Source organism: Argiope bruennichi, chromosome 4, assembly GCF_947563725.1.
Source record: "Argiope bruennichi chromosome 4, qqArgBrue1.1, whole genome shotgun sequence".
Taxonomy (NCBI): domain Eukaryota; kingdom Metazoa; phylum Arthropoda; class Arachnida; order Araneae; family Araneidae; genus Argiope; species Argiope bruennichi.
In genome coordinates, this window is record NC_079154.1 from 104,971,303 (window position 1) to 104,987,561 (window position 16,259).

The following is a 16,259-nucleotide window of genomic DNA, read 5'->3' on the forward strand; positions in this document are numbered from 1 at the left end:
TCATTCGGATTAAATATTTTCTTTTACATTCAATTCACCTCTTACATTTAAAAAGAATAAATTACTTGCCATCTCAGAATAGTATTTAGTATGCTAAAGTTTACTTAAAATGGAATAAAATATCAAAGAACCTGCATCATCTACATTCAATAACAATTTTGCTGTTTGAATAGTGCGTATAAAAGGAGACACTGCATGTGTTGACGTATATAGGTAAAATCATTGCATGAAAAGATTTATTGAGCAATATGGATCAAAATTTTATGCAGATCTAAAACTGCGGTGGTAAAGTTACAAACCAAATTTCATTTATGTAACTCTTTCCATTTTTGAACTTAAGTATTTACATACATCAGACAAAAACTATTTGTTAACTGATTTGTAAAAGCTATACATACATCTAAAATTTCGAAGTCCAAATGAAGTCCGCATATTTTACTTATGTATAATTCACTGCAATTCTGAATTGTTATGAAACAGGGCAGAGATATATAGACAGTGTACGTATTATGTGACAAAATTGATTGAAAATTTGACGTTGAACTAGGATTTTGATATAAAGTTTAAAAATAAAATTTCATTCTAGTTATTTGTAGTACTTTTTAGTTATCATAACTTTAGACTGGTTGGCAACCTCAAAAGGATTTTTTTTCCCTTCAAGGATACGTAAAGCGTAAAGTTTCATAAAAACCTCAAGATATAGTGGGTATGTTGTGATTTTTTCTAAGGAACTGCCCGATTTTAAATACACTATTTTTAATTTCTACAAACACAGCGACACTACAAAATTTACAAACACACATAGACAATTAGGTAAAAGAAAACAGTATGGTGGAGGGATTCCACGGTTTCCAGCCGAGAGCATTCGACATTAGCGCAAGGGTTGCGCATAGGGAAAACATCGACCTCAGGATACAGCTCTGCCGTTCAACTGCTTGTCTTTTGTAAAACGCCACAAGGGGGCGCTCTCTTCTCAAGGGGAAAAATAGGTGCTACAAAGGTCAATTTTTTGATGATTTACTTATGTTTCCTTTATAAATTTCATGTTCGAGAATGTAAAAAGTCAAGAAATTTGTTAATGCCTTAAAATATGCAAAAAGTCATCAAATAAATAATTAATCTGAAGTCAGCTAATAAGCATAGGGTTGTTTGTAATTTACATTTGTTTGAGTTCAATTGAATACGAGAGGAAGCTTACTCCATTTGTTTGCAGTCTTTTTTGCAGAGCAGCTTGACGACGTGCAGATCGCCTTTCCTCGCTGCTTCGTGGATGTTGAGGGTCGAAATGAACTCGTCTTCAGACAGCCGTCTGAAAGCACCAATGGCGGACGGGACGACTTCCACTTCGGCTTCATCCACTAGCGGCTGTACAAGTGGAAAGAATTAGATTGACAGTTTTACTATAAATAAAACCTAAGTTAATATCGATACATGAGACTTAAAGAAAATATAATTTAGGTTCATTTTTTTTTATGAATTGCATACTGCGGGAGTGATCTACTCAAAAGTTTTCCGCATACCCTCTTATAAAAGTGTTATTCCAGATAAAGCCTTGCAAGGCATTGGCATACAATGATTAAGATATAACTTTTGGCGTGAATTTAGCATTTTAAAAAATCCATCGTGTCTTCCTTGGCGAGTTATTTGGCGATTCATCTTTGACATGTGGTTTATAGCATCTGAAAATCGAATTTGTGTTTTAGATACTATTTTGTCTCCGATTGAAATAAAAATTTGACTCAAACCTGCATTTGTAATCACAAAATCCCGTACGAAATTTTATAAACTTAAGTCATTGTATTTTTAAATTATAGCGTTTTAAATGTTTCTGAAAGTGCAGACCGACAGACAGTCGCTCCATAGTTGGATTTCGCTCAAAATTTGATAGGTGTCTACACTATAGATGTTAAATCTGTGTACCAAATTTTATCTATCTAGCTCTTTTCGTTTTGTAATTATCCTGTTAACTTATATTCGAACAGCCAGACCGAGGGACCAGGCCAGAATTTACTCAAAATCTGATAAAAATTTGCAAATTTAGTATACCAAATTTCAGGCATATAACTCAAAGCGTTTTTGTCACAGACAGGCAGACATTTTCTAAAAAATATGTTTTACGAGCTCAAGGAGGTTTAAAACGAGAAAATTCGTCAAAATCCCTAGCTCGAATTTTTTTGGCGATTACTATATGTTCTCTAAACTAAGTATACAAGAAAATAAAAAGAAATGTTCAAGGCGTGATAAATTTTAATTCTTCAATAAGCATTAATTCTCTCATTTAAATAATAGAACTGAAAGTATAGATTCATTACTATTACTGAGAATATTATTAAGGTTTTAAGATTTACTTATATTAACGTCCCGTTTGAAGCAACACTAGGGCTGTTTTGGGACGGACCTCGTCATTTTGAACCGCGGTCAGAGGACGAGGACGACATCTGAGCTGGCACCCCCTCTCCACACCACACCATACCAGCGGGAGGACGTTTGGTCTGGACGGATTTAACGTGCAACAGACCCCCTTACACGACGGTTCTTCGGTGGAATCGGGTCTCGAACCTGAAACCCTCCGGTTCCGAAGTCGAGATCTTACCACCAGGCCACAGCGACCCCGAACATTATTAAGGAATTTAACGAATTACGAAATTAACAGCTATTATCTTCTTAATGCCATTCGAAAATCAATTTAAGCCGTCAATTCTTGTAGGTCTGTAAAACGAAAATAATCAAAATTCATTAGTTCCGATAAGTCTATAAAACGAAAATAATCAGGATAAACCAGTAATTCTGGTAACTCTATAAAATTAAAAAAAAAAATTCTTATTACAAAAATTCTTAATGTGAATCATATTTAGTATATTTTGATACTTTTAACGGTCAATTTAGTTTAAATTTGGATAATCTTACTAAGACTTAACTGAAAATCTCATAATGTGTAATTTGCAAATCTCTTAATCCTCGGGCGATCTAATCTTGAGTTGAAATCTTTTAATCCACGAAATGCATTAAATGATACCTGAAAGGCTGCCAGTTAAGACTATTGGGAAATTTCCAAATCAACCAGATAAAGCTTTAAGCCCTGGTTAAGGATGCAGCTGAAATTGTTATAAATTATGACGTAGAGAAACTTGATTGATTTCAGATTTCTTTTCGGTCCCTTGAATTTCTTATTTATATTAAAATATCGCTTCTAACTCGATTTTTTTATTGGTTCAAAGTCAAAAATATTAGTTAAAATATGAAAAAAAAAAAAAAATCCAAATTCTATTTGTTAAATATGCTTGTTCTAGTGCCCGAGCGCTTTTAAGTGTGCAATTTTTTAATGTCACCAATAACCTCGATGATTTTTCATTGTAACATATATTCTATTAAAACTAATAAAAAATTCCTATTTTTTTTTCTCAAAAACTATGGCACATTAGATATGAATTGTATGGTTTATTTTGATTTTACACCGTTTCTATTTAAAGCACTATATAATGATTATTTATTAAAATTAATTATTGAAATTACTAGCTTTAAAACTGTTTAACATTTTAATAATTATTAGTTTTTTTATTGAACTTATTTATTAGTTACGAATTATTTCTAAAAACTATTAAATATTAAACTTAATTATTATTATGAATGAATTATAAATTATTATTATGAATTATCTCTAAAAGCTATTAAATATTAAAAAAATTTCTACCATTTTAAGTTTAATACTACTTTTTTTTTTTGCTTTGCTGCACTCTGATTTTTATCCTAATCCCACTATCACTGAATTAGCCAAATTTTCCTATTCTGCCCTTACTTCAAAATTTATTGAAGTAATTGTTTTAATATTAAAATTTTTCACATTGTTGAATTTTGCTCTTACAATATATTGTTACAAAATTTTTCTCCTACAAATACTGCCAATAAATCGTAATGACGCAGCACATTTAATTGCTATAGTTCCGCAGCTTTCTTGCTGTCTAATCCTCCAGTTTCTCTACGTGGCGGCGACTCCGACTCCTCTCACACCACTTGTGACGATACACACAACAACAACTTCGTAGCTTGATGGTTGGGTTGACGGGGCGCCTAGCCCCGGCAGGGGCTTATCCCCGGTAAGGAGAGACTTCACAGTGCTTTGCTGTCTATACTTTGCCGTGGCCGTCTTCGACGAAATTTGGAGATGACGAGTGTCAGGACTCATTGTGATTGTCTGATATTAGGGTGAGGGTGTGGGGGGGGGGTACGCTGCCGTTGGGCTTAGTAAGTTTTTACTGCTTGTGAGCTAGAATTGGCTATTGAGAAACAGTATAATTTGAGTTTGAAAAAATAAAAGTTAGGAAGAAAAACTAAGGGGCTGAGATAAATTAAAGTAGTATATTACGGGGTCTTCTAGAGTTTGTAGATGGTTTATATTTAGGGATTTTAGCTATTGCTTCATTTTCATTCTTATCCATGTTTTTAAAGAAGTTAGTGGCTAGATTTTTAATGAATTTTTTAAGAGGGGGATAGTCTAGGCATAAGTACATATTTGTATTGGGCATGTAGTATTTCATATTGCAGAAATTTCTAATTAAGTTATTTTGCTGGCGTTCAATAAGTCTAAGATTAGTCTTGGCAGCATATCCCCACACAGGGCAGGCATAAGTTAATACTGGACGCAAGTAGGCAGAGTAAATAAGCATTTTATTTTGTCTACTCATTTTGGAGTTTCGAGAAATTAAGGGATAAAATTTACGAGTTAGGTCTCGAAACTTTTTAGCTGTGTAAATAAAGTGGGGTTTCCAAGTTAATTTACTATCTAGAATAACGCCTAAATATTTGCATTCCTTAGACCACGGGACAGTTTGATTTTTAATTTTAACTGGGGAGAAATTCTTTTTACAGTTATTTTTGTTAAAAACTATAGCTTCAGTTTTACTAGCATTCATTTCAATTTTCCATTCGACGAACCAGCCCTCAAGAGATTTAATATGTCGGTTTAAAGCTATGGTAATGAAATTTTGATTTTTGTTTCTAGCTAGTATTGCAGTGTCATCAGCGTACATGCACAACATAGTGTTAAATTGCTTGGGGATATCATTAATAAACAAGGAAAATAAAATTGGCCCTAGTTTAGATCCTTGAGGTACACCGGCAAGAATAGGTTTTACTTCCGAAAATTCATTGTTTATCTTGATTTTAAAGGATCTGTAACTGAGGTAAGAAATTATAATTTTGATAAGGTGTGAGGGTATGTTGTAATTAATTAGCTTGTATATAAGACCATCTTGCCAAACTCTGTCAAAAGCTTTCTGAATGTCAAGGAAAACCGCTGCAGTTTTTTGTTTATTTTCAAAACCTTCCTCAATGAATTCTACTGCTCTAATTAATTGGTGGGTTGTAGATAGGTTACGGCGAAATCCAAATTGTTCAGGTGTTAGTATATTATGTTCTTCTAGGTAATTATTTAATCTATTGAGAATTATCTGTTCAGCAATTTTGCTGACAGAAGAGAGTAGGGATATGGGTCTATAACTGCAGGGATCAGTTGGATCTTTTCCTGGTTTTAATATGGGGATAACTGCAGCTGTTTTCCATGACATGGGAAAATATCCTAATTTGAGAATGCTATGAATTATATTAATTAAAAATTTTAGGTAATTGTCCGGAAGTGTTTTTAACATTTTGTTGTTAATACTGTCAAGGCCAGGGGCTTTTTTGATATTAAGTTTTTTAATATGATCCTTTAATTCATCAGTTGAGGGAGGGGGAATATCAATAAATTTTTGTGGCAATGAGTCGAGAAAGCCTTTGACTGTATTATTTACATTATGTTCTGTGGTGAAATTGCTCGATTCATTAAGTTGAAATTGTTTCTCAAGGCTAGCCGCCAGGCAGTTTGCTTTTTCTTTATCAGTTATTGCAATACTAGCAGGGCCTTTAAGGGCCGGAATTTTTTGTTTTTTACTTTTAAAAGTTTTGACAAGTTTCCAGATTGATCCGTCTTCTGTGTTAACACTAATTAATTTGTGTATAAATTCATTGCTTTGGATTTTATTGTTAAGTTTTTCAATTTCCTTATTAATTTGGTTCATTAGTCTCTTGAAGACTGGGTCTCTGGTTTTTTGAAAATTTTTCCTGGCAAAGTTCCTGTCCCTGATTAGGTCTCTAATTTTAGGGTCAATAAAATTTTGACTATTTATAATGGGGGTGGAGGCTAGATTTTTTGCATTAATAATTTGCGATTCGAAGATGTTTACAAAATGGTCAAGTTTATCTGGGTTTGTAAATTCATCAATGTTTGGGGTTTCTGATTGACTGAGGGTTAATTTAAAATTATTCCAGTTTGTTTTAAATTTATTAAGATTATTGGGCAGGGAATATTTAAAGAAAAAATTTAATAAGATGGGATTATGGTCAGAGCTAAGTTCAGGTAAGGAGTGAATTTCATATGGGTACAGGAAGTCTTTAATTAAGGTGAGGTCTATTGTATTGGCTGACTGAGGCCCAAATCTAGTGGGGGTGGACGGTGCTATAATGTCTAATCCGGCCTGAAGGGCGAATGATTTTAGGGAATTACCTTTTGGGCAGTTACGCTTACAATCCCAGCTAACGTGGTGAGCGTTAAAGTCTCCACAAATTATTTGATTAGGTCCTGTTTGCATCAGGTTTTCGATGTCGAAAATAAAATTGGAATTATCTGCACTAGGGGGGATATAAATAGAGATTAAGGTTATTGGATCTTGATTTTTAAAATTTAATTTTACCACGCTAGCTTCTACATGTTGTAGTAAAGGTGGGGGGACCTCACTGTGAGGTAAACCATTTTTAATTAAAATTGCAGTACCGCCGCCAGCCTGGTTAGCTCTGTAACTGTAATATGAGAAATAGTTTGCCAGGAAAATTTTTCTTTGTGGTCTAAGGTGGGTTTCTTGCAGTAGGATTACATCGGGGTTATACTTATTTACAAAATTACGAAGGTCAATTATTTTATTGTTAATGCCATTTGCGTTCCAATACACTATGCGAAGGCTATTGCAGGAGAAAACTAGTTAGTGACAGGTAGACTTGGGTTATCGAATGCCTTCATGAGTATATCCAGTTTTTCCATAACAGTGTTTGCGGTTTTTAGTTTTTTAAGCTGTGAAAAGAGTAAAGGGTACTCGGTCGTTAGCTTTTTCAGTTCTTTCATTGCTTCTATAATGTCAGCGAAATCATTGCCTTCTAAAACGATGTTGTTGGCTTGTTTGTGACCATAGGTTTGTGGCGCCAGCACTGGTGGGCTTGTGTGGTAAGAGTGTAATGGAGGCGCTATCTCATGATGGCTTGTGTTTTTAAAAAGACCTGCAAAACTGACATTTGGCCTGATCAGAGCTTGGTTTTTGTGAAAATAGTTGTCCCTATTTTTTCTCGCAGACTGAATTTTTGGGAAGGCCTCGCAGCCGCGGTAAGATGCTATGTGCCCTTGTTTGCCGCAATTGATGCAAGTTGGCGTTTCAATTTTTTCTTTTATCTCGCAAGCATTAGTTTCGTGGCTTTCGCCACACTTCAGACATCTGGGCTTTATGTTGCAGTTATTCGCTGCATGGTGAAAAAAGTTGCAACGATAACATTGCGAGACTAGGTTGCGACCTCTGTAGCGCTCTACTGTGATACTAAGGTAATCCAGATGTTCTATTTTAAAGATTTCCTCGGCTTTTTCAGTTTTATTAAGTTCAACCATATAAAATGGAAGAGGTCTCTTAGTTCTTAGCTGGGTAAGTTGAACAACCCTAGTCACTGGGAAACCACTATCAACTAGGTTTTGAGCTATTATTTTTGTGTCGTATTCATGGGGGAGCCCTTTGATGACTGCTTTTAATGGTCTTTTGTTTTGGGGGGTTATGATATAATAATCATAACCCTGCTGCCTGCAGAAATTTTGAATGGCTTTGTGTTGATCAGCCGATTCTGGGAATATTTTTATGAACCCTTTATTCAGTTTGTTGACAGTTTTGCCGCAGGTTTTTGCAATTTGGGATAAAATTTCATTAAAGTTATCTGCATATTTCAACATTATTGGTGGTATTTTATGTTCTGCAGTGTTGGGAGTTTCATTTTCAACTGGAATATTATTGAGGACTTGAAATTTATTGCTTATGTTAATTACATTTTTAGGGGGTTCCGGTTTATTTCTGGCAAGTTTCCTCTTTGTTGGAGAGACGAAATTATCATTACTCAGGTTCAGGGAGGGTTCCTTAGAGTGTTCACATTTCGAGTCCTGACAAGAACTAACAAGGTTCATCTTACCCAGAAGGGTCTCCATCTCCTGAATCGCTTGTTTTCTTCTAGACTCCATGGCTGCAAGATGCGGGTGAGCATAATCAATCTGCTCCCTCTTGGCATGCCTTGTGGCTTGGTTGATACCTTCAATTTCAAGTCTTAGGACTTTTACCGCATCGCGGATCATCAATCTTTCCTTGCAATGGATGCAAGTGTATTTCTCTTTAGTTTGAGGCAGATCACTATGATTGCCATCAATGATCATTTCTTCATTCGTCTCCGCGCATCTGCGCTTTCCACCTTCTTCGCAAACGCTACCGTTCATGACGGAAGCTAACACGAGAATTAACAACGAACAACCACAACTTCGTAGCTTGATGGTTGGGTTGACGGGGCGCCTAGCCCCGGCAGGGGCTTATCCCCGGTAAGGAGAGACTTCACAGTGCTTTGCTGTCTATACTTTGCCGTGGCCGTCTTCGACGAAATTTGGAGATGACGAGTGTCAGGACTCATTGTGATTGTCTGATATTAGGGTGAGGGTGTGGGGGGGGGTACGCTGCCGTTGGGCTTAGTAAGTTTTTACTGCTTGTGAGCTAGAATTGGCTATTGAGAAACAGTATAATTTGAGTTTGAAAAAATAAAAGTTAGGAAGAAAAACTAAGGGGCTGAGATAAATTAAAGTAGTATATTACGGGGTCTTCTAGAGTTTGTAGATGGTTTATATTTAGGGATTTTAGCTATTGCTTCATTTTCATTCTTATCCATGTTTTTAAAGAAGTTAGTGGCTAGATTTTTAATGAATTTTTTAAGAGGGGGATAGTCTAGGCATAAGTACATATTTGTATTGGGCATGTAGTATTTCATATTGCAGAAATTTCTAATTAAGTTATTTTGCTGGCGTTCAATAAGTCTAAGATTAGTCTTGGCAGCATATCCCCACACAGGGCAGGCATAAGTTAATACTGGACGCAAGTAGGCAGAGTAAATAAGCATTTTATTTTGTCTACTCATTTTGGAGTTTCGAGAAATTAAGGGATAAAATTTACGAGTTAGGTCTCGAAACTTTTTAGCTGTGTAAATAAAGTGGGGTTTCCAAGTTAATTTACTATCTAGAATAACGCCTAAATATTTGCATTCCTTAGACCACGGGACAGTTTGATTTTTAATTTTAACTGGGGAGAATTCTTTTTACAGTTATTTTTGTTAAAAACTATAGCTTCAGTTTTACTAGCATTCATTTCAATTTTCCATTCGACGAACCAGTCCTCAAGAGATTTAATATGTCGGTTTAAAGCTATGGTAATGAAATTTTGATTTTTGTTTCTAGCTAGTATTGCAGTGTCATCAGCGTACATGCACAACATAGTGTTAAATTGCTTGGGGATATCATTAATAAACAAGGAAAATAAAATTGGCCCTAGTTTAGATCCTTGAGGTACACCGGCAAGAATAGGTTTTACTTCCGAAAATTCATTGTTTATCTTGATTTTAAAGGATCTGTAACTGAGGTAAGAAATTATAATTTTGATAAGGTGTGAGGGTATGTTGTAATTAATTAGCTTGTATATAAGACCATCTTGCCAAACTCTGTCAAAAGCTTTCTGAATGTCAAGGAAAACCGCTGCAGTTTTTTGTTTATTTTCAAAACCTTCCTCAATGAATTCTACTGCTCTAATTAATTGGTGGGTTGTAGATAGGTTACGGCGAAATCCAAATTGTTCAGGTGTTAGTATATTATGTTCTTCTAGGTAATTATTTAATCTATTGAGAATTATCTGTTCAGCAATTTTGCTGACAGAAGAGAGTAGGGATATGGGTCTATAACTGCAGGGATCAGTTGGATCTTTTCCTGGTTTTAATATGGGGATAACTGCAGCTGTTTTCCATGACATGGGAAAATATCCTAATTTGAGGCTATGAATTATATTAATTAAAAATTTTAGGTAATTGTCCGGAAGTGTTTTTAACATTTTGTTGTTAATACTGTCAAGGCCAGGGGCTTTTTTGATATTAAGTTTTTTAATATGATCCTTTAATTCATCAGTTGAGGGAGGGGGAATATCAATAAATTTTTGTGGCAATGAGTCGAGAAAGCCTTTGACTGTATTATTTACATTATGTTCTGTGGTGAAATTGCTCGATTCATTAAGTTGAAATTGTTTCTCAAGGCTAGCCGCCAGGCAGTTTGCTTTTTCTTTATCAGTTATTGCAATACTAGTAGGGCCTTTAAGGGCCGGAATTTTTTGTTTTTTACTTTTAAAAGTTTTGACAAGTTTCCAGATTGATCCGTCTTCTGTGTTAACACTAACTAATTTGTGTATAAATTCATTGCTTTGGATTTTATTGTTAAGTTTTTCAATTTCCTTATTAATTTGGTTCATTAGTCTCTTGAAGACTGGGTCTCTGGTTTTTTGAAAATTTTTCCTGGCAAAGTTCCTGTCCCTGATTAGGTCTCTAATTTTAGGGTCAATAAAATTTTGACTATTTATAATGGGGGTGGAGGCTAGATTTTTTGCATTAATAATTTGCGATTCGAAGATGTTTACAAAATGGTCAAGTTTATCTGGGTTTGTAAATTCATCAATGTTTGGGGTTTCTGATTGACTGAGGGTTAATTTAAAATTATTCCAGTTTGTTTTAAATTTATTAAGATTATTGGGCAGGGAATATTTAAAGAAAAAATTTAATAAGATGGGATTATGGTCAGAGCTAAGTTCAGGTAAGGAGTGAATTTCATATGGGTACAGGAAGTCTTTAATTAAGGTGAGGTCTATTGTATTGGCTGACTGAGGCCCAAATCTAGTGGGGGTGGACGGTGCTATAATGTCTAATCCGGCCTGAAGGGCGAATGATTTTAGGGAATTACCTTTTGGGCAGTTACGCTTACAATCCCAGCTAACGTGGTGAGCGTTAAAGTCTCCACAAATTATTTGATTAGGTCCTGTTTGCATCAGGTTTTCGATGTCGAAAATAAAATTGGAATTATCTGCACTAGGGGGGATATAAATAGAGATTAAGGTTATTGGATCTTGATTTTTAAAATTTAATTTTACCACGCTAGCTTCTACATGTTGTGGTAAAGGTGGGGGGACCTCACTGTGAGGTAAACCATTTTTAATTAAAATTGCAGTACCGCCGCCAGCCTGGTTAGCTCTGTAACTGTAATATGAGAAATAGTTTGCCAGGAAAATTTTTCTTTGTGGTCTAAGGTGGGTTTCTTGCAGTAGGATTACATCGGGGTTATACTTATTTACAAAATTACGAAGGTCAATTATTTTATTGTTAATGCCATTTGCGTTCCAATACACTATGCGAAGGCTATTGCAGGAGAAAACTAGTTAGTGACAGGTAACAACTTCGTAGCTTCTGAGTGCCCGTCTTTTATAGTCCCGGGAGGCGGGGCTAGAATCTTCTGACCAATCAGGGCGTACCTGGCGGCATTTCGGTTGTTAGTGGATGGATCTGGAAAGTTCTCGAACTTTCCGGTACTATCCATTTAGTCGCCAAACTCGCCAAATTTATCGCCAAGCCGCCAAATGCTCGCCAAGTCTGTCGCCAAGCTCTAAGTTCATTGATCTCAGCACGTACAGGACCGATCGTACAACGGTCTTTCTTGCGATGACTCTATTCGTGCCGGGTAGCAATATTATAGGTTCGTAACAATATTATGAATGGAACTAAATGGTCTTAATGTCGGGTTTACACTCAGCCAGTTGTAAGACAGCCAGTAGGCAGCGCATGCGTAGAAAGGTTGAAAACGGCTATTCAGTTGATGGCAAGTAATTGCCCTGATGGGACAACAAGCAGCTGTATTGTATTTTTATATTCTTACTGCGCATGCATTTGTAGAATTTGGCTGTTTTTTGAGTGAAAAAATAGATATCTTATCATAGACTAGCCGCCTTTGGCGACCAGCCGGTTCGCCAATCTTAATGTTCGTTAAAATTTTAATAATTAAATATTTTACGCAATACCTACTTTAATAGCTTCTTCATCAAAATATTTTAAAACTTCAAATTTTGATAGTCATATAATTCACTCATAATATTATAAAGGCCTTCAGTCATAGCGTAATATGTATCTCTCTCATTTTCTGTTAGTTCCCGTAGAATTTATACTATAAATGAAAGTGGAAAGGATTAATCTGCAATTAATATAATAATATTTTTTACTGAAACAAAGCATTTTTTTTAATAATGTGATTACTGATAATAGAGTCACTGAGCGTTTAAACTTTATGGTCACTAAAGAATATCTTTCCTAATTTATGTAATATTTCAAGAATTTGTCAACAAAATATTCTCAGATTCATCATGACCAGAACGATTAATTAACAATGTTTAATTTTAAATGCATCAAACACTAAGAAAATAAATAAAAGGAATCGTTTAAAATAATCGGTTGAAAACAGGTTAAAAAAAACTACTTAAAAAACGATGTACTTAAAACTATAACGTATACAAAAAATATATAGCTAACATTAATACTATATATAACTAACCTAAAAATAATTTAAATCATCCGTAGATAATGGTTGCCATGTCACCAATCAGAACACAATGCGCATGCGTGAATTTTCAACGCCAGTTACGGTAACGCAAATGCGTGAGTTTTTCTACGCCAGTTGGGGTAACGCTACGCAGATTAGACACTTTTAATTTCCTTTATTCTGTTTTATTTTAATTCAAAAGTACCTTAGAATGAATCTGAAAGATATATTAATTAACAATGTTTAATTTTAAATGCATCAAACATTAAGAAAATAAATAGAATCGTTTCAAATAATTAGCCGAAAAATCTTAAGCCTAGCCTCATGACTGTTGGGAAAAAAAACTGAAGCCGTACTCATTTGGCGGTGGGGAAAATGAAAAGATTTTTTGGCGGGAAAGTTAGTTTTTAATTAATAATTAAAATTCTAATTAAAAATTAAAAAAAAAGGACTATCCTATCTTTTAAGTTAGATCAAACTGCACACGGTGTGCAAATTTGATGAAAATCGGTTAAGTAGTTTAGGAGTCCATCGCGGACAAACAACGTGACACGTAATTTATATATATTAAGATTAATTCCGTCATTTTTTGCTCTTTCTTCTTTCTGATACGAGGTTGTTTTTCTCATTTTATTTGCCATTTCTTTTCTATAGTTTTCCAAATTTAGGTATGTTGACCTTTTTTTTTTTTTTTTTTTTTTTACTATGGGTTTTTGTGTGAATATCTATCACTTCAATACGATACGCCGTGAAAAAGAAAAATTCAGGGATGTCTAAACTGTAATTTATAGCTAAGCATGGAATATCTGAACCCATCTTATGAAATTGCGGCAAACATAAATCAATCCCTTTCTACGCATGCGATGCCTACTGGCCATCTTAAAACTGACAGAGTGTAAACCCGGAATAAAGTTCAGTTAATTTCTTTTTTCCCTAGAAAGTGAGAAGGTTAGCATTAAGATATTTTTACAAATTTGATTGAAAGATTTTTTTTCTCTTTGCTTTAATACGAAAAAAATATCTAAAAAAAAAAAATATTACACTCACATTGGCTTTATGAATAATTTCGGGTTCAAAAACAAACTCCGGTTTGAGAAATGTCGGGCTTTTTCTCTTGGCCCTTTCTTGGATTGCCGAATCTGGGGATAAAACTCTCTCTTTCGAATTCTCTTTCGTCTTATCCTCTTCTGCGACATCGCAGGTGGGGCACGAACTCACAGATTGCTAAAATCCAAAGGAAACACAGTTAAGGTTGTAAATAAAACTGGCAAGGTAAATCACATTGGAGGGTGGAGTCGTGGAAGGCGGTTAAAAAATTGCACTGAAAAAAAGATCGAATATCTTCCCAAGAAAATAGTTATTGAGAGGAAGAAGTTATTTTGAAAAACAGAGCGTTTTGAGTTGAAAATAAGAATCGCACTTATAGGATTTGTGAAAATCAAATAGCAGTATAGAACTATTTAATATAATTAAATTGGTACTTGTTGATTGAAATGGAAACCAAAAAGCGGCAAGAAAAAATTTCGCCAATTTGGCGATTTCAATCGTCAAAGTATATAGCATGTGATTATGTAACTTGATATTTGAGTGTATTTTTATAATTTGGAAGTTTTTTTCTTGGAGCTTTTATGTTGCCGTTAAAATTGAATTGTACTATTAAATTTATCACATTACCATTGGACATTCATATAATACAAAATAAAAAGAGAAAAATCTGCATTATAAGTTAATCGTCAAAGTTCCAGCTCTTGGCTAGGTTAAATACATGTTCATACTGACTAATAACAGTGCAATCAATAGTGGTACTTTCGTACTCATACACGGAGAATATATATTTAGCATAAAAGTTCTTATTTATAATTTTATTAAAAAATGCCAATTTATTTTTAAATTTCAATTCAGCGCCCATTTCTTAAATATTTCTAAAACTACTCATTTTAGAAGATTTTAGACCAGTTCAGTGTTTGTATCAAAGAAGATCTGCAAATAAACGCACAGCGCTTCTTCGAAGTAGACATTGATTGGCTGAAAATAGCGAAATTCAAAGTTTTATGAATCCATCTGTTTTTGTTGTAGACTGGTAAACTATTTTTTTTTATTAAAATGATTGTGTCAAGAATATTTAAATAAATATGACTAATGGGGCATGAGACTATATATAAAATTAGGCATCGTAACTTTATCAGCAGTACTTTTCCTGACAAACACAAAATGTAATTCAGATTGTTCAACAGAAAGTATATGCCTACAAAAAGCAGTTTAGACACTGGCTATTGGACCACTATTATAATGGGCAGCATGGATCTTTTTTGTTAGTTAACCTTAAAAAAACAGGTGGTTAAATATAGAACTTACTCCACAGAAATTAAATCGACTATGCTAATCTTTTCAGCCGAGAAGTGTTGTCTTTTATTACAGAAATCTCATTTTTGAACTTTATAAAATTTGTATGTTAAGCATTTATAATATGCACATTTGTATTTGAGCATTATTTATTTATTGAAAAGTAGTAAAATCATGCCAAATACAAAAGATACTACTTTCTATATTTTTTAAAAAAAGTAATCTAATAAAAAAGAGTAAAAAGAATAGTTTTACTTCTTCAGGCGTTGTTCTTTTTGGACTGTCTTTTGCTATGTGATATCCCGATCTTTTTTCGGATTTGCTGGACGATGAGCCACTGCTTTCAGCTGCAAAATGATTTAAGAATTTTTAAGCAAAGATATGAAACTTTAATTATGTAATCCTTCTTTAAAATAATTAGTTAACTAAAGTTCCATTAAAGTTTAATGAAGGACATGCTTTAACTTCTGCATCCATACTTTTATGCTTGTAAATTATTCAGAAGTGAAATTAAAAATTCATGCAATTGGTACTTCGTTGTGACGAATGTATAGCATTTCTTTAAAAGACGAAAACTGACGAAAATGTCTTTTTAAATTTGAAGATATAGCTTACATATTAATTAAAAATACATAATAAAATAACATTTAAAAATATTTCAGTTAAAAATTTTATATCTAAAACCGACATGAATTATTCCTATTATTCTTTACATGCATTATTCCACTGGAAAGAGAATAATTTTGAATCTTAATACGTTAACATACAAGCTGGAAGCTACATGAAAGTTATGTCGGGAGGCATTTTATACTTTTAACAGAATTGATGTGATATGAGCGACATCTGTTATCAAATTTTCGCATCATTAAAAGAAAAGAGGTTTATTTTTTATGAACCCGCAATCTTATCATATTTATTAGGATTAAAGAATCGAATAAATCCAAAACTGAAAGTCAGGCATTCGATTCCATGAATTAAGAACTCAAGTCAAAAAGAAAATATGACGTTGCCTGTTAATCCAAGCGACCTATTTAAGAGCCCCTAGATAGCACCTAACGTGGAGTCCGGGATGGGTGGCATTTCCTGGAGAACTTCTTGTGTACAGCCGACCACCCCACAACCACTGAAAGAAGCATTATCTACAGGATTTGTTGTGACCGACTATTAGGACTTTCCCGGAGGACTATTAGGAGAAACTATCTAG

General features: G+C 34.1%; 1 protein-coding gene across 1 annotated transcript in view; it reads right to left on the bottom strand.

Moving 5' to 3' along the window:
• The window catches only part of LOC129966398 (uncharacterized), a 385,065-nt gene that overhangs the window by 17,340 nt on the left and 351,466 nt on the right, over positions 1 to 16,259 (bottom strand). Inside the window, exons 14-16 of the mRNA XM_056080822.1 lie at positions 15,311 to 15,402; positions 13,760 to 13,936; positions 1,199 to 1,365 (exon numbers count right to left, since the gene is read on the bottom strand). Of these exons, the coding sequence (XP_055936797.1) occupies positions 1,199 to 1,365; positions 13,760 to 13,936; positions 15,311 to 15,402 (436 nt within the window). The remainder of the gene's footprint in view (positions 1 to 1,198; positions 1,366 to 13,759; positions 13,937 to 15,310; positions 15,403 to 16,259) is intronic.